This window comes from Thyridium curvatum (genome assembly GCF_004353045.1).
Source record: "Thyridium curvatum strain D216 chromosome Unknown NODE_2_length_892811_cov_85.036431, whole genome shotgun sequence".
NCBI classification, from domain to species: Eukaryota; Fungi; Ascomycota; class Sordariomycetes; order Thyridiales; family Thyridiaceae; genus Thyridium; species Thyridium curvatum.
The window spans coordinates 560243-585057 of NW_022156757.1; the positions used below are offsets into that span (position 1 = coordinate 560243).

General features: G+C 56.4%; 6 protein-coding genes across 6 annotated transcripts; 1 reads left to right on the plus strand and 5 right to left on the minus strand.

The window, feature by feature from the left end:
• Positions 1-1013: 1013 nt before the first annotated feature.
• On the minus strand, positions 1014-3320 carry E0L32_000572 (uncharacterized protein; the record flags this gene model as incomplete). Its single annotated transcript, XM_031140279.1, has 1 exon — positions 1014-3320. One exon carries the CDS (start codon positions 3318-3320, stop codon positions 1014-1016), a length of 2307 nt encoding a protein of 768 aa, XP_030995889.1.
• A 478-nt stretch (positions 3321-3798) lies between these two features.
• On the plus strand, positions 3799-5151 carry E0L32_000573 (uncharacterized protein; the record flags this gene model as incomplete). The annotated part of the gene is made up of 5 exons (XM_031140290.1): positions 3799-3853; positions 3915-3956; positions 4030-4565; positions 4622-5018; positions 5078-5151. The coding sequence occupies 5 exons, from the start codon at positions 3799-3801 to the stop codon at positions 5149-5151; spliced, it is 1104 nt and encodes a 367-aa protein (XP_030995890.1).
• A 123-nt stretch (positions 5152-5274) lies between these two features.
• E0L32_000574 (uncharacterized protein) lies at positions 5275-6597 on the minus strand (the record flags this gene model as incomplete). The annotated part of the gene is made up of 4 exons (XM_031140301.1): positions 5275-5314; positions 5386-5593; positions 5679-5752; positions 5930-6597. The coding sequence occupies 4 exons, from the start codon at positions 6595-6597 to the stop codon at positions 5275-5277; spliced, it is 990 nt and encodes a 329-aa protein (XP_030995891.1).
• A 531-nt stretch (positions 6598-7128) lies between these two features.
• On the minus strand, positions 7129-7614 carry E0L32_000575 (uncharacterized protein; the record flags this gene model as incomplete). Its single annotated transcript, XM_031140312.1, has 1 exon — positions 7129-7614. The coding sequence occupies one exon, from the start codon at positions 7612-7614 to the stop codon at positions 7129-7131; it is 486 nt and encodes a 161-aa protein (XP_030995892.1).
• Positions 7615-9048: 1434 nt separating this feature from the next.
• E0L32_000576 (uncharacterized protein) lies at positions 9049-10918 on the minus strand (the record flags this gene model as incomplete). Its single annotated transcript, XM_031140323.1, has 4 exons — positions 9049-9325; positions 9398-9737; positions 9806-10062; positions 10554-10918. The coding sequence occupies 4 exons, from the start codon at positions 10916-10918 to the stop codon at positions 9049-9051; spliced, it is 1239 nt and encodes a 412-aa protein (XP_030995893.1).
• Positions 10919-17367: 6449 nt separating this feature from the next.
• Positions 17368-23748, minus strand: E0L32_000577 (uncharacterized protein; the record flags this gene model as incomplete). The annotated part of the gene is made up of 2 exons (XM_031140334.1): positions 17368-18663; positions 18715-23748. The coding sequence occupies 2 exons, from the start codon at positions 23746-23748 to the stop codon at positions 17368-17370; spliced, it is 6330 nt and encodes a 2109-aa protein (XP_030995894.1).
• Between the last annotated feature and the right edge of the window lie 1067 nt (positions 23749-24815).

Consider the following 24815-nt stretch of genomic DNA (forward strand, 5'->3'; position numbering starts at 1 on the left):
CACGCCTCCCTACTTGACTCATCTCTGTTGGAGCAAGGAGGCAAGTCCACACCCACACCGACAACGCAATTGGGGTACCACCACGATCCCAACATGGGGGGTTTCCCAGCGACCGCCACCAAAACGCCACTCCAGACGGCCCTGGTGTTGCACGATCGGTGCGACCATCCCACAAGGCCCCTGAGGAGACGCATGCCCCGGAGCGACGGGCACACGTACACCTCGCTGACCGCCGTTGCAGGCAACAGACATGGCTCCCAAGCGAGGCAAGCGAGATTCTGTATGCTGGCCAGCCGCGCTGTGTCCCCGTCGCTTTTTTGAGTTTGGCGATCTTCATCTCATGGCATGTGGCCCTCCTTTGTCTGCTATTGTGACCATTAGGGGGACGGGGAGGGGAGGGGAGGGGAGGCCGGCTACCCACCCACCACTGTCCTACCCGCAGACCGTTACGCTCGTGAGATGGCAAGCTGGTTAGCGGCAACGCACCCAGCCGCGTGTCCTATCAAGAACACTTGGTCGTCGCCCCCGAACCCAGTCGTTCGGTTATTCTCGTCACAAGCAGCAGGGATCGCGGCGAGAAACAGCAAACACTCGTCCTACCCAGCTTGCAGGCGTAAATTTCGACCTCTCTTGGTTTGGTCATGATCTCTCGTAAACAATTTCATCGTATGGCTGGAACATGACGGGCAAGCTCCGCCCAGCAGCGAGTGTGGTGCTCATCATGTCGCTCGCCTTTGTCCAGATGGTTGGGCTATCCTAGCAAGCAAACAACCAGCCAGCCTCCAATGCATCGAGCGCCACATATTGGATCTGGCCGGGATCAACAGCAGCCACCGACAGACAGACAAACAGACAGACAGACAGACAGACAGACAGTCAGTCACACAGTAGTGGTGCAAGTAGCCCAGAGACACAGCACATGCACAATGCCTCTCAGATGCGCATGGTGGAAATATCGACCAAGTTATTATGACCTGTTGATCATGGAATATGTAACATACATACAGACCCATCTAACGAAGTCTCTGGGTCTTCTCTTGACGGACTTGCCAGAGTACCCCGTCTCGCCAGCCGTTCAAAAGCTGGCCGCACTGCATCATAAAGCCCTCGCCATAATATCTCTTCACCGTGCCCAGAAACCATCTGAAGCGCTCTATCCTCCCTGGCTGGCCCATGGAAAGGTCCATCGTGATGACATGGAGGATGGCTTTGTGAATCTGGGGAGGCAGTTTATAGCCGTGATATTCGAGCATCCTCTTGCAGTATTCCAGGTAGCGTAGACGCACTCGAGGCGCCAGGTCAGGCTCGAGCGCACAACGTACCGCCAGCCGGTTTAACAAAGCAACCGTGGCCGGGCCTATGCGCCAGTTGTTGAGGCCCAAGCCACCTCCGGGCATATCTCGCCGGTCGCGAGTAAGAGTGGTTTTGTAGATCCCGAGGTCGAGAATTTCAACTAATTGCGTAGTCGCCAGGGAGTCCATCTTCCCTTGCTCCGCGTAACTCTCCCAGAATGAAGGTACCCAGTATTCCCGGAAGCCATTTCGTGCTCTCGCAGTATTGTACAGATCATGCAACTTGATAGCAGCACCAAGATCCCCGCTTGACAGGGCAAGCTCGTGCAGGAACTCGCGCCGAAGCTTGGTTTTCGGCGAGAGCAGGGCCTCGAGGCCGGTAATGAGGTCATTAGTCCGCCCAAAATGATGGACCAGATCCCACATAACCTTGTATACTGGAGCTCGGTTCGGGAGCGTTCGTCGCGCTGAGTAGACTGTCAAGGCTAGCTCACCAAGGCAAGCATGTTGACGTCCTGTGAACAAGATGCCAAAGGTCGGAATTACCATTGAATTTCTCGTGAATCCCAGAGACTTCCAACGCTCCAGGACAAGTTGACACAAGGCATAGTTGGAGATGCTTTGCTTGAACTCGGCAGAGTCGTAGAGTTGCGAGACTGTGTCCAGAAATACGGCTTCGCTAATGCCTTCCATGCGTGACACGCAGGCTAGCCAATAATGTCGCGACTGTTGTGGATCGGCTTCGATAGAGGCAGGCCGGCTCTTGATCCTTGGAATAGCACCTCTCACAACCTTTTCGAGATGTGCCCTCCCAAGACATCCCAATGCCATTGCCACTGAATCAGACCCTCGAGTGGTAGGGGTTGGGTATAAAAGCTCGTGGGCAACATCCAGAACGCGGCTGCACTTGTCAATGAGTAGGCTGGCTTGCTCCATGGCCTCGACAGCCTGAGCCAGCTCACGATCCTCGACAAGTGCATGTGCCCTTTGGAGATAAGATTCCGCTCGTTGACTGAGGTCAACGAAACCACTCGTCCTTTCAAAAAAGTCTTGGGGCACAGGTTGGACACCGGATTCCCAAAGGCTGAACAACCTCTTAAGTAGACGGTGCGTCCCGAGGGGCACCCTCGACCTCGACCCTTTCAGCCTGGCCATATCCACTAGCTGAGGAAATAACTCCAGCATCTTCCGCTGTGATGTTCGCGCAAGTCGATTAATCATCAAACGTAGAAAGCGCAGAGGGAGCTCCCTGGCTAAGGGCAGCTTGCATGATGCAATGCCTCTGACAACAGCTTCTATGAGCGGCGCATAATTGATTATCGGTGCATAGTCGCGCTTTCGGAGATCAGTGCCACTGGCCCGGCCTGACATTATCAAGTCGTTTTCTTGCCGATCTAGCATCTCACAGACCGCGATGAAGTTCGCCTGGACCTCCTCTGCTGTCAAGGAAGCCGAGGCGATACGTCGGCCCAGGTGCTCACAGACAGCGTGATACTTCCTGAAAGTCTTGTTGACGAAGGGCATCGAGGCCATTGGGGTTCTCAGGTCCTCCACCTCCTGAAGTATGAGCGGATCCTTCTGATGTACGGGTTCGGGCTCCGGGCTGATCGTCTCGGCTTGCACGTCTCGGGACTCTTGCTCTTTCTGTGGCGAGCCCACAAGCCACTCCAGGACGGGTACCCGAAGCGAATCTGCATGGGTTGTATTCTGCCCCTGCAGCCGGGTGAAAAGGTCTGTCGGGGGTTGCCATCGCCATTGGCTCAGGTCCGGAGCTGTCGGCAGCGCCCACGGCGGCAAGGAGGGGTGAAGCTGCATGGACTGGAGGTCGGCGATGCGTCGTTTGCCGAGACGTCGACGGCATTCCAGGGGCCCGGGCACATTGCTGACGGAGCGTCTCGAGTTCTGTGAGATGCGGCAGAAGCGCTCAAAGGCGGTTGCTAGCTGGCTGTCCGACACCCATATGCTGTCGCGGGGCGTGGTGATGCGGTGCCGGACAGCGCGGCAGCAGCTCGACGGCTGGGGAGGCATTGGCCGTCGAGCTGGCAGGAGGACACGCAGGGCGTGGCTGGCTCGGGAGCCTCGATCGAGGGAGGGTTATTGTAAACGTGAAGTCATTCAAGAATTAAAGCCTAGTAAGGAAGCCGGTGGATGAAGATAGCCGCCGGATTGGGTCAAATCGGAATGGTCAATGGCGATTGAAACGTCAATGAATGTGTTGTATTTGGACTTTCGGAGACGGCAAGTTGTGAAATTTGGAGATGAAAGCTTGGAGGTGGAGCAGCCCAAGCAAATGCGCGTCCCGCCATTGGCCCACGGCTCTACACTCCCACGCTTGGCCGTTCCTGGCGCCGTCGGGTGAAGTGCGCTTGACACATTGACATCCACATCGGGCAAGTGAACTCACTTTTACTTAAAAAGGTTCACAACCTCGCCGGAGCAGAACCTCGTGGTGGTTGACAGCTTACCTATTTAATCCAACAACGCCCGTGGCAATTGACCAGTCAATATGGCGCACTCTTTCGAGCCTATGAAGAACGACCTGATCATTCGGGCGGCCTGGGGTGAGCAGCAACGTCCCGGCATGTCTCATAGCGAGGACATGTGACTAACGTTCAAACTCAGGCCAGAAGGTCGAGAGACCTCCGATGTGGGTGATGAGGCAAGGTAAGTCACCCACCGCAGATCTCTCATGCCTTCCCTCCTCAAAAGAGCTTGCCCCGACTGAACCCTGTCACAGCTGGCCGGTACCTGCCCGAGTATCACGAGGCCAAGGGCAGCCGGGACTTCTTTGAGTGCTGCCGGGACCCGGAGGTGGCCTCGACCCTCACCCTGCAGCCCGTCGAGCGCTTCGCCGGCCTCATCGACGCCGCCATCATCTTCTCCGACATTCTCGTCATCCCGCAGGCCATGGGCATGGTCGTCGAGATGGTCGACAAGAAGGGCCCCCACTTCCCCAACCCGCTCAGGTCGCCCGACGACGGCCAGTACGCCGAGGTGCTGGCGCGGGACGTCGACGTCTCCAAGGAGCTCAAGTACGTCTATGACGCCATCACGCTGACCCGCAAGAAGCTCCGGGGCCGGGTGCCCCTCATCGGCTTCTGCGGCGCCCCCTGGACCCTCATGTGCTACATGGTCGAGGGCGGCGGCACCAAGCTGTTCATCCAGAGCAAGACCTGGATCTACAAGTACCCCGAGGAGACCAAGAAGATGCTGCAAAAGATCTCCGAGCTCTGTGTCGAGTATCTCGCCCTTCAGGTCCAGGCTGGAGCACAGGTATGTCGTTATCATGAGTGGTAACTCGAGCTGGTAGCTGATCAGTGCACCACTAGCTCATCCAAGTATTCGACTCTTGGGCCAGCGAGCTGTCGCCGGCCTCGTTCAAGGAATTTGCGCAGCCCTACCTCGCATACATCTCTGAGAACCTGCCCAAGCGCCTCAAGGAGCTCGGCCTGGAGCCGGTGCCCATGATTGTCTTCCCCAAAGGTGCCTGGTACGCCTTGGACGCCTGCTGTAGCCTGGGCTACAACGTCGTCGGCATGGACTGGCTCCATGACCCGGCCGAGGCGTCCAAGATTCGGGGCGACAGGCCTATCACCCTGCAGGGCAATGCCGATCCCGGCGTCTTGTACGGCACGAGGGAGTCCATCTCGAAGGTGGTGAAGAACCTGGTGGAGGGCTTCGACTGGCACAACAGGCAGCAGGGTTGGATAGTAAACTTGGGCCACGGTAAGAGCCAGCTGTATAGATTCCTTCAAAGGTTATGTTGACTCTAACACTGTTTCCAGGTATCACGCCGTTTGTCAATCCAGACGATCTAAAGTACTTCTTTGAGGAAGTCCACCGCCAGACCAAGATATGATGGGCTTGATATTGCGAGGACGGTTGACTAATGCAAGATAGAAAGTAAAGGTCTAGATGGGGAAATTTGTCCCATGTATGGTATGGTATATATGATCCAATATTCAAAAGCCATCAATTTGGTCTAGACGGCATCAGACAACGTATCGAGTTCAAACCTCGTCCTATTCATGTTAGCCAGAAAAAATACCCAACTCCATCTTCACTGCATCAACCGTCACTTCTGGTAACCTACCATGAGTTTCTCCAACCAATATAACCTCCCATGCTCTTGCAGACGCCTTGGCTCTGCTTGTTGTCTACGTGCACGTCGGCGGCGCACCAGCCATCGTCGCTGAACGCCGGGTGGTGCTGCCTCATAATCCGCACGGCCAGTGCCTTGGCCAGGCCCTTGCCGCGGTACGGCTCTTCGACATGTAGCGTTGATAGAGTCCCGTCGACACCTATCTGGACATCAGCTAGGGTTCTCACTTTAGAGTCTCAAGGGAACTAGGAAAATTGACGAGGCTGTGACTTGACACGACCTACCCATAAACGCCCAAGCAACCATCGTCCCATCCTTCAGTCGAACAGACATACTCGGCAGCGTCATCAACGTAGCCCTGCAACGCACAATCTCAGTCAGTCGCTCAGTCCTTCCACTTTTTGACTCTCTCTCCTCTGTCCCTCTCCCCTTCTTCCCTCTCCCCTGACTCCAACCTCCCACCACCCCCGCAATCCAACACCACCCAACAACAGCAACCAAACAAACTCAAAAAGGGGGAAACGAAAAAACTCACTCAGACTTGGGGATCCTCGTCCTCGAGATAACAAGCCGGCAGTCCTCCGCACCCTCCACGACCCCCCACCCCATCCCCTCCCGCGCCATCCACTCCCGCACCGCATCCTCCGCCCCGGGCCACGGCAGGTCCCCCAGAGGCAGCAGCCACTTCTCATGGACGTTGGTGTACGACGTCCGCAACCCCCCGCCGCCGCCGCCGCTGCCGCCGCGCAGCAGCACCGCCTCGCGCAGACCCCCGTGCAGCGAGCCGAACATGACCCCCAGGCCCGCACCCTCGGCCCGCGCGATACCGCGCACGCGCCGCATCACGGCGAGGAGCAGGTCCGCGGCCGGGGCCGGGGCCGGTAAGGTGCCCGGGTGGCCGTCCTCGGTGGTGGCGTAGGGGAAGACCTGCGTCTCTGGGTGCCGCGAGAGGTCGACGTAGGCGGCGGCGAAGTCGTCGCCGCCGGCGCTGCTGTTGGTGGTGGTGGTGGTGGTGGTGGTGGTGGTGACCCAGAGTAGGTGTGCCGTGGGCGTGCGGCCGGCGGGGGAGTGCTGCGCGAACTGGAGCCTGCGCAGGACGTGGTGGGAGTACGGGAGGTGCTGGGAGAGGAGGGCGAGGATGTGTGTGCTCTGATCTGGGGGTAAGGGGATGGGGAGGTCCTGGACTGTTATTTGGGGTGGCATTGTGGGCTGGTGGAGTGAGGCTGGGTGTTGAAGGAGGGTATGGAATGATGGGGAGGGGTTACAATAGAGAATGAATATAGTATCGGGGATTTATATGTGGGAGAAGATGTAGATCACTCGTTCAACAAAGTCGTATAAGTGCTGTTGTTGATGCTCGACGTGAGTCAATGAGTTGTGAGACCCGCATATTGGAAGCACCTGCCGCTTCTAGTAACATGCTGTCAGAGAGAGTCTTGTGGTTGTCAACTCGACGTGTAGAAACGGTATCCGTTGTCAACTCCTTGAGGGATTGATTCAATTGATTGAAATAATATGTTTTTGAAACATCTCTACTTTTCTAAACCCTCGTCGGAATCCCGACTTCCAAGAAGTACTAACAATACACCAAAAACGCCCAACTCGAGTCCCCTCCCAGACTGACCAAACATCGGGTATGCAGCGCAGCGCAAAAGCAACCAAAAACAAGCAAAGACACTCCATCGCAGCACGGCGAGGAAGTGCGTCATACATCCACAACAACACCACAGCACATCATGACCTCTTCCCCATGAGCCAGTCCCTGCCCTTCTGCGCCAGCCCGCCATGCCCATCCGCAGCAGCCCTGCCGTCCCTCTCCCTCTCCGCCTCCTTCTCCTTCCCCTTGCCGCTCTCCCTCATCCTCTCTCCCGTCGCGACCCGCCGCAGGTCCTCCGTGTCGACGGCGACGGCGCTCTCGTCCCGCGCCCTGCGCGCCGCCTCCGCGTCCTCGGGCTTGAACACGTTGCCGCCGCCGCCGCGCCCGACGAGCGTGGCCCCGTGGCTGTCGCGCCTCGTCACGGGCCCGACGTCCTGCCGCGCGCGCGTCTCGGCCGGGTCCGTGTTGCGCGCCATGTTGCCCGTGCCGCCGCGGCCCGTGGTCACGACGCTCGTCTTGAGGGTCGGCGTCTCGAGGTCCTTGGGCTGCAGCTTGGGCGACTTGGTGCTGTCGACCATGTTGCCTGCGCCGCCGCGGCCCGAGGACGCCATGTGTCCGCTCATTTTTGGATGTTTGGGTGTGGTAGGTGTGGAAGAATGTGGTTTTTGTTTTGCTTGTTGGGGGGGTATGCGTGGGTTTCCTCGAGAGTCAGAGGGCGAGGCGAGGAAGTGCGTCTGACTATATAGTAGAGCGCAGGAGAAGATAGGTTCTGGTGATTTCGAGTTGTGCGTGTCCGTTCTCCTCGATCTTATTCGGTGAGTGCGTGGGCGCAAAGCGTAGGTCGAGGAGCGAGAATGGTGCCGAGGCGAGAGGGGTAAAGATTGCGACACAGTCTTGGCTTGCGCAACCCGACACAGACAGCTGCCTTGTAAACGGAAGAGGGATTCTTTCCGCTATTTCGGGTCCGAATGGAACAATGGCAGCCTCTTGGTCAAAACAAGATGTTTACTCAAAGAACTGTTTATCAATTCGAGTCCAACAGACAGGAGTTGTGGTCAAGACTTCCAAAACACTTCTTATATGCGCAAGAAAAAGGCAAGAGTCACCCCTTGCGCAAGGCGGGCAAGTCTGGTGGTGCGCAGTGCAAGTGCAGGGCGGGGCGGGGCGGGTCGCACCTGTGCCCCATGAAAAAAAAAGTCCAGCTGATCAGCAGCCCTTTTCTTTTCTTGGCTTTTGGAAGGGACCAGACCAGACCGCAAGTGCCGTTCCCCCCACCGGGCGACTTGAAGAGACGCCTGGTCACTACCTAGGTACCTAGGTAGGTAGTCAAGTTAGCGATAGCCGACTCTGTCAGGTCCTGCTGTACAAGTATCTTCGAAGCTTCGAAGACTTGAGCTGAGGATCCACACCAGCAACCTTGCGGACCAAACTGACAAGGTCAGGGCTTCGCAACTACTTGTACTTGTACTACCCTCCAATCCACATCCTACAGACACACTCCGCCATCCACGAAACAGTCATGTCATTACAAAAATCACACAAGGCAAAATGGTCACAACCTTCTGTCGGGGTAATTTTTTGGTGTTTTTGTTAATATACTTGGATATCTAGATAGGTAATACCATGCATCTCCTCTCAGCGGTCGAGCTCCCCCCAAGTTCGACCGATGCAGTCAGTCCCCCAAGGTGTCGGCTCAGTCAGTCGGCCGAGAGCGTGCCTCTCGATGTCCGTCTCGTATGTCTGTGTTATAGTTATCCGTGTGTGTGTGTGTGCGTTCCCGACGCCCACGGTACTGGGTCTGGCATGATATGCATAATCTCTAGTAGTTTCCCGCCCGCCTGCCCGCCTGCCCGCCTGCCCGCACATCTCTCTTCGCCCGGTTCGGTTCCCAGTGATCAAGTGATCAATCAACCGCACCCGTACGAATACCAAATCTGGCCCTCTAGAATTCCCACCAAAACCCCCCACCTTCGTCAAAAACCGAGGCTGGCAGAGGGCGCAAAGGGCAACCATGGCAGGGGTGGCGGCAGCACGAGGCGGCATTGGCTATGCGCTCTTTAGTCGTCGAAATCATCCCCATCACCACCGTTCTTCGAACTACTGGCTCCTTCTTTCCTAATCGGGATCTTAATTCCCTGAGAGGCAAAACATTTGCTGAGGGGAGTGCTCTCGCAGACCCCAGGGAACTTCTTGGCCGAGTAAACCTGGAATATGTCGCTGAAGCACGACGCCAGCACCGGCGCCTTACCAGTGTTGAGCAGACCACCCTGGTCTGACGACGATCCGTTCGCGTCGCTTGGTTGCGGGCCGACGTTGACAAAGGAAAAGCGTAGTCTTTTGAAGATTGTTCGTTAGTGATGTGCCGTGCCGGGAAAGCAAAGCACTGGCTAGTGGTGAGTGGCTTACCGGAAAGAGCCTTCGGTACGGACGCTGAGGTCCTGCAAGACAAACCAGATGCCGATCTTGTCGTCAGGGTCGGTGAGTCTGAAAGCGCTGGCAGCCAGGCTTCCAATGAGGTTCCTGGTGAACATGCCTTGCGGCTGGTTGGCACCCCCGGGCATGCGTTGTGCCATCTCCATCTGGCTAAGTTCCCATGAGGATCGAGGGACGCCATAGGGTATGGGTGGATGGGGGCCTAGAGGCGACATGCCCGCCGTATCAGTCCTGTATTCTGCAACTTGATGCGGCGGATAGTATTGTGTGGGCGGGGCATAGCCTCCGTTCGGATTTGGCGCGTATGCCGGTCCTGAATAAAGAGAAATCATGGTTAGCTGCGACTGCTCATGCAAGACCGAGACACGATGGGTTATCTACCATGGGCATACGGCCCCGAAGCGCCATAGGGGCTCATGCTTGTTGGGCCGTAGCCCTGACCGGGATACCCAGTGTCGCGGCTGGATGGTAATATATTGGAGGGGTAGGCCGGCAAGTTCTCAACCTGCACGTAGGACGCTGGGGTAGTCGATGATATGGAGGGCGTCGTGGTTGTATGTCGCACAAGGTTGACCTCACCTAGCGCATTTTCGGTCCACAGATCGACGTTCAATACGAACATGCTGTAATCAATATCGCTGCACAGGGCCCGTCAGAGACGGCTCCCCAGTGTTTTTTTCTTGCTTGGGGGAGGAGCGCAAGACTTACTTGCAATCCACCTCCTTGCCCGTCGCCGCGTCAAAGACCCGGAGTTGGACGCATGGCGGCGGCGTTATGGGCCTCCGGTCCTATCCAGTTGCGCGTCAGCCACTTCTGAGACATTCCAGACGGTGCGTCCGCACAGGTGCGAGGTCGAGAATACCTTGTCGCCGAAACCGCACATTCGGGCGCGTTTTGGTTGTTGCACGACGTGGAGCCTGTCACAGTTCTCGGGTCAGCCAGCCGTTCCTGGCAACGTGGTTCGAGCTCCTGGCACCCATCTGCAGGGGAGGAGCGAGGTAAGAGGCTCGCCGCCGCCGCCGCCGCCGCCGCCGCTGGGGCGCGATACACAAGACGCACGCGAGGGAGCGAGTCGGCGCAGCTGCGGCGTGCGTGCGGAGGGGGAGCTCGGCGTGGCAAGGCTGCTTACTCGTATCGCCGGCCATATAGTACCACAGACGAGGGCCGGAGGGCGTCGTTGGTTCGGGTAAGTTCTTCGGCCGAGGGTTGGGCGACGTCCTTGTGAGAGGCCGTCGTGGCCGCGGCGATGGTGGCGGGGTGACCCAGCGGGGGTATCGCACCGTATTGCTCGCCGCCGTATACGTTCAGACGCACACCCACGTTAGCTGGAATAGTGCTCGGCAGGCCGAAAGAGTATGAGGATCCGGACGGGTTCGGTAGTTGTTGATGCATGTCGCCCGGCGTGCCTTGGAGTGGGAGTTGATGCTGGGACGGATGTTGGGGTGGAGGCGGAGGCGGCGGCTGGTGCTGATACTTGGGATTGTGAGAGTTCATTGTCGCATCAGCCGGAGGGGGGAAACGTGGGCGGTGGGAGTGGAAGAACGTATCGGGCTGGAAGAGGAGAAAGTGTTGGCAAAGGTAGCAGGGGAGAGTTGAAGCGAAGAGAAGAGAAGAGGAGTGCTAGTCTCTTGGGTTTATATGCCTTTCTTTGTGGTGTGTCGAGGTCAAGACTGGGAGGAGCGTGAGGGGAGATGTTTAGATGGGGTTTGATGGGGCATTGGCTCCCGGCGAGCAAGTAACTACTTGTAGGGAACTAGGTACGTTAGCTACCTACCTAACTAACCTGGTTCAGCACAAGTCGAAAGAGTGGTTCACTCGCGGTAGCCGTAAACTTAAATGTTAGCAGGTCAAGTAGCTGCTGGGTCTCTGCAAGGCCAACCCACCCCCCCGATGCACACACACACCACACCGTGGAGAACCGCATACAAGTAGTCGCACCACCCATTTTGCGGGGGCAGATACCTGACAGGGGGCTGGTGCTTTTGTGCTCACACCGTACCCAGACGGACCCAGACAACAACCATCTTGCGAGCATTTGAACAAGGCACTAAGAAGTGAAGTGTCAGAGGTTTTCGCGAGATATTTTTTTTGGATGGATGCGTCGTTGCGTCGATTGCGGCAGTGCCCGTGATCTAACTACAAGTACCTTACGCCGAGACCGAAACCAGTCTCCCTGATAAAGAAATCTCTCTCTCTCTCTCTCTCTTCTGTGACATACATGCATCCATCTAGGCATCGAGAAAAAGAAAGATGAGCTCTCTCCACGAGGCGCCACGAGGAAGGCAGCTAGTGCCACAGGTGACAGGGTCCAGAACTACCTCAAAGCTATTTAGATGCTTCCCTTTTTTTTTTTAGCTCAGCCGCAGGACTCCGGAGCTGTGTGGTTTACAGCCCGTACTCCGTACTGACTTGACGTCAGGTACTTTAGCTTAGGTATAGGTAGCGAGCTAGTGCTAGCGCACAGCGGCATGTGGTTCCGTCCTGTTCTCCAGCTCTGCGCCTGGGCACTGGCTCCATCGCTGATCATCGCAGGAGGGGGGAAAAAACGTCTGTGTCCTCCTCACCCGGCACGTCGTCTGATGCTGCACGCGCACTGTCGCCAACCCTTCGTCAAAGCCTTGAATGATGGCCGCTGGGATGCCGGGGTTGTGATACCAGGACAGCCCGGAGCCCGGAACCCCAGTTCTATTTTCTGCAGCACGAGGGAACAATCTAGAAGGGATGTCCGGATTGCGAATTTGATCTCTCTCTCTCTCACCCCAGGCAGGCCCTCTCGCCTCACTCGGCCTGCATGTCTTTCCGGGATCGAGCGAGCCTACGAAGACGGGACGATCTTCTCTCCGGCCGCCCTGTTCAGAGCTACCTAGGTAAGTTGTGCCTCTCGTTGATCTGAAATGAGCTTTGGGCCCATCGGACCACGACCCTTCCTGCAAGCTCTTTTATGAAAGGGTCCCCGCACTGCACATCAAATGCTCTCGACAAACTACTCGGTTCCCCAGCACATCCGCGCACATTCCCCTCGCCCTCGAGGGTTCGGACAGCCTGCAATTCGGCCCGCCGACATTGGGCAACGTCGATGAGCAGCTATTTTGAGCCAGTATTGCTGGTCCTGTGGGAAGCCATGGGACCCAAACCATGAGATTGTAGAGATTACAGGACTGTACCTATCCCCAAGACCGGGTGCTGACGAGATCGCACGGAACTCAGCTCACTCACACGGCCGTCATCTATCACTTTCGAATATAGCTAGCTAGTCCGGGCCAATCTCTTGCTCGCTCGTCAAGGCCCAGTGCCACACCCCGGTTGCGCTTCCTTGGCCCAAGGTATGCATATTCGGCAGGACATATCGAGCACCAGATCACGAGCCTCCCGCGCGGGTGGATACATGGGGGCCGGTCAGGCACAACGCGGCCTTTCTTATATTGCTTAATCAAAGTATCCGGGTGCACGATGTGCTGTGAGAGCCTGTCCCACGCCTGCCACGCCTCGGCCATATCCCAGAAAAGCAGCCAAGGCAACGGGACAGCTCCCTTATTCAGCGCAGCAGCCGGCTCTGGTTTCTCCACAACGGTGACAGCTCAGATGAAGGCACCCACCCACTGAGCCGTGCTGGGACAGATGCCCTGCAGCCCTGTCACCGTGGTGTGTACCGACTGATTCCTGGTACACCGGTGGTGTGGATAGTCTTACCTGGCGCCAGTAACAGAAGGTGCTTGAGACTTGCTTACTTATGACTCTTTCAGTCCGAGCCAAGACTCGCAAGACTGGCCTGGCCATCCTCGTAGGAGAATCCCATCCGAGTGCGGGATTACAACACACTTGTTTCGGACCGAAATGACCGCGAGTATTGGCCTTCATGTGCATCTACAATAGGAAGAAGGCTGAATGCCAGGCGGCTGTACCTCTTCTGACAAGCCTTGCAAAGGATTTGAGAGGTGCTGGCCATCGGCACCAAAGGGGTTATGATGAGGTTGAACGTCGACGGACAGATTCCCCAAGGCACAATGAACGGATGGCTCGTTGGTGTCGCTGCAAGGTAGTTCACTACCCTGTAATAGTGGTGGAGGTGGCATATACTTGTACAGCATGGCCAGGACACAAATGTGATGGATGGTGTGACTAGCCAGAGATGGCAGGCAAGTCGAGCTGTTGTGACACCTTGGATACTGCTGACGGTCGGTCAGGCCGTCAAGCCACCCTACCAAGATGTTGGGATGATGAGCACGCACTCTTAGTCCGGGCAGACAGTCTGTGCATCTCCCTCCAGGATAGGCAATGTCTCGTGGTGGTGGGTGGTACGCAAGGTATTCACGACCTCCATCAAAACACACTATGGGAGAGAACAACAACGAGGAAGGGTGTTGGCGAGCTGCATTAACGAGCTCGCCGTGGTTTGCCTTGGAACCCAAGCTTTCGTGAGAGATGGTTCGGTCTCCGCCTTGCCAGATCTGCACCAGGGACCGCGCGCCGCTGGTTCGCGTATCTTGACAACCCGGGAAGTCCTTGGTTGGCCCCACGACGAGACGAGGCGAGATATCAGATGAGCCAAGTGCATTACCGTTTACTCAAATAGGTGTAAGTGTCAGCCTCAAAATATCTCACTCTGATCCTTTCAAGGGCGCTGGGCGCCACCACCCTTGTCTCTTGGATACCGCATCGATCTTTTTCTCGATTTGTGATCGCCTCGACACACCCCAGATGTCGATCAGAACGTAGTCGTGATGCCAGACTCCCAAAAGAAGAATCCGAAACGTTCCAGAAGCGCCCTAGGTTGCCCATCTGGCAAGATCCTCGTGGGACACCTTCCTATCGAGTCGCCTTCGTCCCGTCTACTTGTGTTGTCATCCGACCGAGCCGAATTTGTCAACCTGCAGGCGCACAGACAGTTCATGGCCGGCGTTCTCTGACCTGCATCGTCTGTTCTTCACTCAGATGCCACGTGGACGAGGCCTTGGGCGCCGCGCGGCCGAGCAGGGAGAGTTCATTACGTCCCTTGGCAGTCGCAAAAGGCTGAGAGTGAGTGTGTGACTGGCCACATACTTCCACTGGACAGCCTCATCTCGACTTCTTATCTGGTAGCCTAGAGCGTTCCGGAAACCAATATGGAATTCTCCTCGAAAGTACCGCAATGGGGTTCTCGGGATAAGTCAGACCTTGCACGAAGAATAGCTGGATCAACAAAGGACCAAGAAGCTTCAAGCCGAGGAACCACTATTTGAGCTTGTTTGTAGCAAGCAGCTTTCGAGGTTGTGATTTCAAGCCGAATGTTGACTCTTCTTGGTCGATCTTGAAGAGTCATGGACGCCTCTTGTCGGCCCTTGATGCCGACAGCGCTTCATGATATTTTGGAACCGACAACGCCAATGCTGAATGGGGCCTCCGACACTTTCTCCAGAACCATCTCATCACATTTTCAAAACTTCGACTGCCTCATTTACTGGAACAGAAGGACCGTGTGCTTGAGGAAAGATACCGAAAGGTTCTCGGATACACGGCTACCAGAGCCAAGCGGACTCACTCGACTGCGTCACAACGCACGACACAATCCTATAAACTATTACCTAGTGATCGTCATTGTGTGCCTTCTTTTTTCTTATTCTTTCGCTAGCGCCCTCATGGCAAAGCAAACCCTCCTGCCGCCAAGCAGGAAACCGCGTACCACGGGTCGACGACCGACGGGCAGCGACAGACTCGGGATGCGACATGGTGAAACAAGCTGCACGAGCAAGGGCACCCTTGACACAGGAATTGTTGGGAATATGCACGTCATGCCTCCCCCCCTCCCAGACGTACATACTTTGGGTCAAGGAAAGAGTACGGAAATAACTCTGCTCGATCATGATAGCTTCTCTTTGGAACCCCCCCCCCCCTTCCTTCTCGAGTCACACAAGGAGGAGCTCCACTACATTACTTTTGTCACGGAGGACTGAGGACTGACCGACTGACTTCCTTGTGCTCGGCAAACACGCTCCATCTGTGCACCCGTGGGTACGAATTCTCTCTCCCTCCCTCTCCCTCGCGCAGCGCGCGCTCTTTCCAAGCCAAACTGGGGCGGACTTCCGGTTTTTTTTTTCTTCTTTACTTTTTCCCTGTGGCGAGCGAGCCCATCATGGTTGCTCAGACCGCTCGAGAAAACATCCATGCCCAATCCGCGCGAGTTATCTCCTCCAGAACCGCCCATGGCAACCTCTTCACTGGAACCGCCGCCCATGGTGAGTCCTTCAAGGGAAAAGGGGGGAAAAAATCGAACCGAGACCTCGTGAAGGATGCTATGCCAGTCAGTAAGCAAGCATGCAAGCTTCACTTCATGTTGCCGCCCTGGAACCACATCTGCCCCAAGTCATGAGTATTCTACACGCACATGTACAGAGAGGAAGCAAAACAGGACAAACTTTCTCTGCTGGACCAAATCCTCTGAATGTTGCCTCTGTTAGCTCCAGACTTCCATCCTATAGTGTACGTGCTACGAGGCACCCGCCCAACCAACACGTAGTTGTCCATCTTCCACATTTGCAGTGATACCGAAAAGACATGCTCGGGCAGCTCCAGGCCCGCTACGGCACAGTAGTCGCTGGCAAGGAAGGAAAAACCCAAGGGTGCCACAGTACACACGCCGCTGCTGTGCTCCGCCTGCTTCTGGCTTCACATTGCTCCCCGGAGTGTCGGTGAGATGTGACAGCTGGGCGGTCGCGGCGAACTCCGGCTGCCCCCCGTGGAAGTTCGAGAAGGGAGCCTGGAGGCATGTTGTAGGGAAAATGTTGTGACGACTTTGTCGAGCCCTACAATAGACTGTCTCCCTCTAGCCGTCCTTTCCAAAGGACGCATGAAGAGCCACCATGTCCATTGAGACCATGAGCGAGCAATAACTCATAGTCACGTCACGTTTGCAGAAAATGTCAGAACCTCATGTTCATATTTGATATCTCGGCTTTGGAATCCGCCTGTCACACTGCGCCCTCAGAAGAAGCAACTCCTCTCCCTTCCCTTCTCCGCCCTTTTTGTCCAGCCAGTCAAAGACAGAAAAATAAGATAGCCCTTCTTGTCTCGTCCTTGCCCTTTACCCATTTACCCCCTTGTCCCTTGGTCAAGTTTCCTTTTTTGGAAAAGTTAAAAGAGAATAAGGTAGTTCACAAAAGAGAAAAAGAAAGAAAAAAAAAACATCGTCCCAGCTTCCCTCTGCAAGAAAACAGGAGAGCAAAGGGCTATGAAGAAGAAAGCCAGATTTTGACTGGCGAGGAAGAGGGTTATGGCACAATTAATTACACATGAAGAAGGGGTGTGTGGTTTGTAGTAGTGGAAGTAGTTTGATGCTTGTATGTCCGGCTGTCATCGCGGGGAGGAAAAGGGAACAAGGATGTGACAGCGCATGCTCGCATGCTCGCTTGCTTGATCATGGGAGGTTCGTGAGGAATGCTGAAGGCCTTTTCGGTGTCGATGCTGCCCCCTCCCCATCAGAGGGATAAGGGTAAAGAAACGGGGGGCTCGTCTCATGGCAGGATAGCGATTTCACGCGCCGGACGCCTCCTAAGTCGTGCGGGAGGGGAAAAACAAAAAGGTAATTCGCTTCGCTTCGCTGGCGGGAGGGACAAAACCCCTCCAGAAGGTTGAAGAAGAGTACACATCATGTAAAGAATAAGAGGAAGGAAAAAAACGCCAAGTCGCCATGTGTATCTCTTCTCATGTATGAGCCCGCCGACCCCCGGTGTCCTCATTCGAGAAGAGTGTGTCTTGTCGTGTCATGTAGCATCATCGTTGTCCTGTGAAGGCCGTCTTTCGCTAGCTCATGCTCTTCTTTTCTAGGGAAAAAATATTTTATGTGCAGTCGTTGGCTAGGGAGCCGGCAGCCCTGTCTTTCGTGAGTTCCTTCATTTCGCTGCTGCTGGTGCTGCCTCTAGTCGTGTTCGTCGACGGTCGTTGTCTGTGCTGCGCCTCTCCACTCTTGTCTAAGAGTCAGCCAGCTTGGCAAAGTGCTTGCTCCAGATCCAGCCGACCTGGTCGTGCGGGTCGTCCTGGTTCTTGGCCAGCCACAGCTCGCCCTTCTCAGCGATCACGTCAAAGATCTCGCCCGCCTGGTAGGTCAGGTAGGGGTATCCGGCCTCGTGCTTCGTCGTCTCGATGTTAAACTCAAACAGCGATGCCGCCAGCCACATGACGTTGTATCCGGCGTTCCGGTCTCCGCCGCGCTCGCGAGACGAGGCACGAGAAGACTTCCTGCTGTCCTCTGCGTCGTCGGGCAACGGCAGCGCCGAGTGGAACAGTCCCGAGAAGCGCCTGCTCTCTTGGCCAGCTGTTGCTGAAGAGTTGGGCGGGTAGTTCGAGTTGTAAGTGGACCCAGAATCTCTCCTGCTCTGCATGCCCGATGGGGGTGCTGGCGGGGGCTGCGTTGGCGGTGCAGGGCCGGACTCGGTGCTCTGGCGGGGAAGAACGCTGGAATCATAGCTGCGGCCGGTGCTAGGGCGCGCCGATCCTCCGGCCACTGAACGCGAGCTTGCGGAGCCTAGCTCCGGGGTGAGAGGCTGTCCACTCTGACCGGCATTGCTGCTGCTGGTGTTGATGCCTGCATAGTAGTCCCTGTAGTAATAGTGGTGTGGACTACTGGGCATCGTGCCACTCGGAGGTCCACCCATGATGTTGCCTGTGGTGATGACGAACTGACCACTGGTGCGTCGGCCAAAGTCAGGTGTGGGAAGTGTAGGCGCTAGATCGCTGTTCTGCGAGAGGCCTCGGCCACGAGGTGACAGATCCGACGGACGGGGTCTCGATCTCCCCACATCTCCATCAGTAGTGGACTGCGACGTCCGCGGCTTGAGCGTGGGGTTGAGAATGCCAAGGCTGTTGATCTGCTCCTCCAACTCCTTGAATTCTCGATGGAACGTAGTGGTGATCTCCGAGAGCTCTGGGACATGCTGGCTGTCGAGTACCACCTTGACTTTCTCCTTCCAGATCGAGAACCAGTTTGTCTGGATATTGACGAAATTGGCGAGGCAGATGTTACCAATCTTCTCGGTGTTGGCCGAGAGCTTGGGCAGCTCCTTCTTGAGAGTCTCATTCAGCGCCTCGTATTGCTCGACAAATTCTGTGAGTTGCTTGTCGACCTTCTTGCCGCCCTTCTTGAGTTGGACAGCCTTTTCGTAGTCCAGACGTCTCTTAGCGCGCTTCTTCATCGCCAGCGAGGGATTGCTGTAGCATTTGATGACCTGTTCGAACGGCTCAATTACCTGCTTCCGAACTTGGGAGAGCTGTCTTCCAGTTAGCAAGTGAAAATCAATAATGGGTCCCGGGTCTCTTACATGTTGCTCTAATGCCACCTTCTGGATATCCCTCATGGAAACGTTGAAACGAGCCCACTTGCTCTCTAGCTCAGGCCAGGGAGAGGGCTGCAGCCGCATGACGAGCTCCATAGCGGACAGGTATTGCAGAAACTCGTGGACGTAGGCCGAGACTTGCCGTGTGTAGAACTCGACATCTCTCAGAACGACCTGGAGACGCAGGTAGTCGTCGCCGAATTTCTCATGCAGCTTCAGATACTCGGGATCTTCTGCAGGCCTGCTGCCAGATGCTTGCAGCTTGTCGACACGTTTGCCAAACGCCCTGGCAAAGCCAGCCCTGACGTCAGACTCCTTGCGTTTCCTGCCAACAATCTGACCGACCAGTTCAAAGTTCTTCTTGGTCTTGTTGATCTCAAGAATGGCATTCTCCAGAGCTGTGCGCGCCTGCATGAGCGAGTCTCGGTCTGGGTGATCGGAAGGCGTATGCTGAAGCAGCTGCGTGATCAGGTTGGGATACTTGGTGATGCGTTGCATGGGCTTGATCAGAAGTGAGTCCAGGTTCCATGCAGCCGTGAGATCCTTGGCCACCTCATTGCATTCGGTGAGCCAGACCTTGACTGTGGGATCCTCCTGAATCTGGATCAGTTTCTTGGCAGCTTGGTCACTAGTCCGCAGGAACCCCTCGTGAGCAGCCCGCATGGCTTCGATATTGGCCATAAACAGAGGGCCCAATGATGTCTGTCTATCTTTAATGTCATCGAGTGCGCCGCTTGCCGCGTTCGAATTGATAGTCATTGAATCAGAGATGACGGAATCCTCGCGACTGTCAACTGGTGGAGGCGATCGCCCTCCTTTGGGCGAGTACACGCTCGAGACACCATCCTTGAGTTGTGCTAAGAAGGACGTGTGGAAAGTGATGATCTCGTCCGTGTTTCTGAAGATCAGCTTGACTGTCTGCGTGTCCAGCTTGGTGCATGCGTCGGCAGTGCCCTTGTAAATCTCTTCGACGATGTTCATGTCTCGGACAAAGACAGCCTCCGTGTCAACTAGTTCCCTGATGACCATCTGTCGCTGGGTGAGACGACTCTTTTCCTTGCTCGGCGGGGCTTGCTTTTCATTGCTGATGCTTTCTCTGCTAGCAGTGGCTTCGTCCTGCATCTTCCGGTCCTGTTCAAACAAAGTGTCGCCGCCAATAGAACGAAGAGATGGCTCGAGTGAAGGTCTCTCGGCAGACAGGGGTGTGGACGCCGCTTGCGAGAAGTCAGGCGTGAAGTCGTGGCTCTCCGGCCTCGAGGGGGCAAACCCGGATGAGCCTTGTTCGCCCGGAATGGAATGCGAATAGGTGCTTGATCGCATCTGCTCATAGTATCCCATGGACGAGCTACGTGCCGTTTCGTGGAGGGATCGCTGAGCTGATGTTGGAATTGGAGGGGGGCTATGATCTGGCAGCATTGGGGCCGATTGAGTCGCTGCGTTATCCGAAAGGTATGGTATCGAGAACCCATCACCAGTGTCGAGCTCTGGGAGCTGATGTTGACTTGCGTATGACACGCGAGGCTGTGACTCGTCCAGAGGTGACAGCTCGGGGCTGTACTGAGGCTCCTGGTAGCCAGGCTCTTCCGAGCCAGACTCAGGGCGTGATCCAGGTGGTCGCACTGGCCGCCGTGTGACGACTACTGACCCGCTGTTGCGACCCGTCGATTCCCTGGCAGAACAGTCCTGTCCATCGCTGCTATCGACAGAAAAGTCGGTCCACCCGGATTGCTGACTCGACCTGTTGGCAGGAGAGGCCAAGGCCGGAACGGTCAGGCTGTGGGACGTTTCCGGTGTTCTCTGATACTCGCCCGAGCTCGGGACTGGCTCGTCTGAGAACTCGGAAGGAGCAAATGCCGAGTCTCGCAGAACAGCGACGTTGTCCCTGAGGGAGGTACCTCCATAGAAGCCTTCGAAATTTTCCAGATGGGCCCTCTTAGCGACGCTCGAGTCGTCTCCAGCGTCCGATCCGCCAACGCCAAAATCGGAATCGCGGCTCACGATGGTGACGGTGGTGTGATGTGAGTCAGGAGAGTACGGCTGGGCCTCGAAGTCTGGCTCTATGTCTGCCGTTTCCAGCATCGGCTCGGGTCCGCCGCCTGGTGCAAATTCGCCGCGCAGCAATTCGCCCAGGTTTGCAGAAGGCGTTATCGTGGGGTAGTCGGACTCAGATTGTCTCTCTACCTCTTCTTCCTCGTATGCTTGGTCGGGCTCCTCAACGTACTGACCCTGATGGTAATCATCTCCCGAGAGCTCTAGCGCAACAGGAACATTGTCGAACTCGACATTGTCCACTGAAGCTTCATGCTCGTCAACAGACTTTTGATGTGGTGAAGGCATTGTATCAAGCGAGATCTGGATAGACGCGCTGTCATCCTGCATACCCGTCTCCTCGAAAGGCGAGCGGTATTCGACCTTGTCATGGGACGGCAAACCAGGCGAAAAAGCCACACCGATTTCTGCAGATCGCGGTGACTCGGTATCTGGAGTGGCCACCTCGAAAGGTGACCGATATGTAGCCCTCTCGTGATGGGTCAGTATAGGCTGCGGCTTGGGCACGCTCGGCTCTGGTTGTGGAGCTTCGAGAGGTTCCTGTACTGGCGGCTCGGTTTGTGTCTCGTTATCAAACTCTGTGATTGCCGACGTAGTGGATATGGCCGATTGTGGGATTTCTTCCTGGTCGGACTTTGGAGAGTTGTAGCTGGGAAAGCTGCCAGGAATGCCGAGTGTCGGGGAGCCTTTGACCGTCTCTTCGAGAGGCGATGTGGCCAACTTCAGACGGCCCAGAATTGGGCTCTCGTCATCAGCCTCTCTCGTGCTGATGGGGGACTCTGTACCGGAGATGATGCCCTTGTCCGGTTTCTCTAGTTGGCGGCTTTTCTCCGCCTCCTCGTTCGCACGTTCAGCCTTCTCCTGGGCGAGCGCTGCGGCCTCGGCATCCGCTTTAGCTTTCGCGACCCTCTCCATGTCCTTCCTCCTTCGCTCGGCCGCCGCTTGCCTGGCCTCCTTGGCGTCTCTCTCACGTATTGACCTGCTGTACGCTAGCCTGATGGTCTCTCGCCGCTGGGCAAAGTCGATAGGGCCGACATCAATCTTCCTCCTCGTTGCTGACTCATCCCGTTTCGCCCTCGCGCGGGCTGGTGCGGGTGACTTGGCCCTATCCACGGCCCTCATTCGCGAGCTGGCTGTGGATGCAGTGGACACTGGTTGGCGAGGTCGCGAGCTTCGCAGGGTCGGGGAGAGTTTGGGCGGCGGTGCAGTGATGTAGGCATTCAACCGATTATTCCCTGAGCTCGTTGCGATCTGGGAAGGAGGCTGCTTCTTGGTCGATGAGGGAGGTCGGCCGCTGGTTGGAGTCTTCGAGCGGGTTGTCGTTGTAGTAGGGGTCGCGGCGCGCCGGACTGGTGTCTTTGCTCTTGATACCGGTGGCGGCTGGTGCCTTGAGGTTTTTACGGACGTGGGTGGGCGTTTTGTAGACGGAGAGCTTGATCGCGTGGAGGCTTCGCTACTGGGATTTGATATGGTGCTCAGCTTCCTCACGGAAACTGGCAGACGCGAGGTCGGCGAGATGGCCTGTGAATCTGACCTCTGTTCCACAGCTAACTGCTGAGATATGTGAATAGGGTGGGCCGTGGTAATCTTTGATCCGACGACATCGCTCTGTGACCTATTGTGAGTTGCACTGCCCTTGTAGGCGCTGTGCTGCTCCGCTTGCGGCCTCGATGACGCGACACCACGGTACCAGTCGGTAGGCGAGTTTGGCTCTGGCTGCGCGTCGGATCTCGATCGTTGGCGAGGCCGTATTGAATCTCGTAGGTTTGATTCGGACGTCCTCCGCTGCCGTGAACCCTCGATGCCGAATCCTGCTGTGTAGGTGTCGTTCTGGTCAGGCAGTATTTCTCCAAAGAGCAAGCCATTTGAATGAGTGGAGGTAGGGGAGGCGATGGTCGGCTTCGGCGAGCTTTTCGGCGAGAGATGGGTCATGGACTTGGACGCTTGGCTATTGGACGATATCGACGTTCGTGGCCTATTTATGCGACTGGCAAACGACTGCGCGTTACTCGATAGCTGATCCTCGGCCGCAAACTTTTGTCGTTGCGTTCCTCGACTCGCTGCCGGTCGAGTCGTGTCTGCGGCAGCTCCCGAACGTAGCGCTTGGTAAGAGGTTTGACTGGTCCCGTATCCCGAAGACCTCGTGGGTATAGAGCTCGAGGATGCATCCCTGGGTGAGCTACGCGAGATGATCTTGCGCTGTGGTATCGCCGAGGAAGGCTGAGGCGTCGTCGCATCGAACCGCTTCTTCAAATCCTTCACATTGGTCTTGGCAAGACCAGAATAGCCATTCGTCAGAGGTGCCCCAGTCCTCGCCGTGCCGGTCAGAGCTTTGTCATCGACTGGACTCGAGGCCGACCTGACTCCGGAGCGGAGACCCTGGCGGCCGGGGGGCACAGGCGGGTGTCTCGGGGTGGTGCCATTGCTGTTGGATCGCAGCGAGGAGTTCTGGCGGCCAGCCGTAGGGCCAGAGGCCATGAGGTCGTCTGGTGAGAATACTAGGCCGGCAGGCTGGGTAGGGGAGGCGCCACGATAGTCGCGATAGAAGTCGTCGGGGTCGGTGGGATCGGCAAAGGCATCGACACCCAAAGCGGCGTTGGCGGCTACAGCGTCGAAGTTGCTGGCGGCATAGGACGCGACGGGGATTTGACCGGGCCTGGAGTCGTAGAGAGAAGGTGACGGCAGGGCCGCTTCATCAGAGTACTGGCGGTGATGCTGTTGGTAGTGATGGTAAGGAGAATGAGCTTCGGGGTGCTCGCGGCGGTGCGGTTGCTCCTGATGCTGTCGCAGGGAGTAGTCGTGGTGGTACTGGTGGTGGACCGGGTCGGCCTGTTGGCGGAGGTTGTGGTGGTGGTGATGATGCTGCTGTTGGTGCTGGTGGATGGAATGCAGATGGGGCGGTTGCAGGTCGGAGAAGGGTATCGATGCGGGCCCCAACCGATCCTCCTCATCTCGATTGCCTCCGTCCATTGTAGCCAGGACATCAGTCAGGCTCGTGGGGCTGGAATGGACGGGGAGGAGGAATTCACTGAAGGTCCCATGCAGACTGTTTGGTGAAGCGTCAGGGCTCAAAGGCGATTGATGTGCTGGCGTGGAGGCTAAGTGGGCGGGCGAGTCTGGTGTGTCTCTGTTCTGTCTGAGTGGGAAGTGAATGGCGCTCGAGTCTCTGGTAGGGCGAGAGTGATGGTCGCGACCGGGGTCAGGTTGGGATATTCACCAGGAATGCGGCCTCCTCTGCCTCTGCCTTTGTGCAGTGGTGCTGCTGTTGATTGACTGACCGTCCTCTCTTTTCCGTCGAGGTGTGGCACAAACTGCAACCCCCTGGTTCAGATGTTGGATTGGGATTTTGGACGGGCTGGTCTGGCTGGCTGGAGAATGGATTGGATGGGGATGTACCTACTCCATCCACCAGGGCGACTGGGGTAGACGTGTTGTGTGTGCTGTTGTTGGCGGGCCCGGCAGGCGGAGCGTTTTACCATGCAGCCAAATCCACAATCCACACACACACCCACACCACACTGCTTCCTACGACTGAGAGCGCCATCCCGTACCAAGGTTAGCCACACAACAATGTTTCTGGGACAGTCCGATGCAATCCCTCATGTACACACGGCGCATCATTTTCCATCATCAGCATCATCGCCGAAACAATATGTACATATTCATGTACGTCGCGCGTAGGTCCTGTAGGTACCTACATCTATCTACAGACGGACATGCACGGGGGGCACACTCCCACGCTCCCACGCTCCCACGCATGCCTTGCCGGGCTGCGACATTGCAAACAAACCGCATGGTCGCCGGCCCCAGCCCAGTGTCCAGTCCCCAGCATCAATATGCCGCCAATGCATCGCCACGTTGGTTTGCGCGGGTGGTTGGATTTCTCTTCCTTGCTTTTGACAAGTCAAAAAGGACCCATGATGGGAACCATAAAGCTGAGAGACAGCCCGTCATCTCATCAATGACACCAAAAGAAACGAATGACAAATGTCGAAAGGGCTCGGGTCAAGCTCAGAGCACTCGATGGGCATACTCCT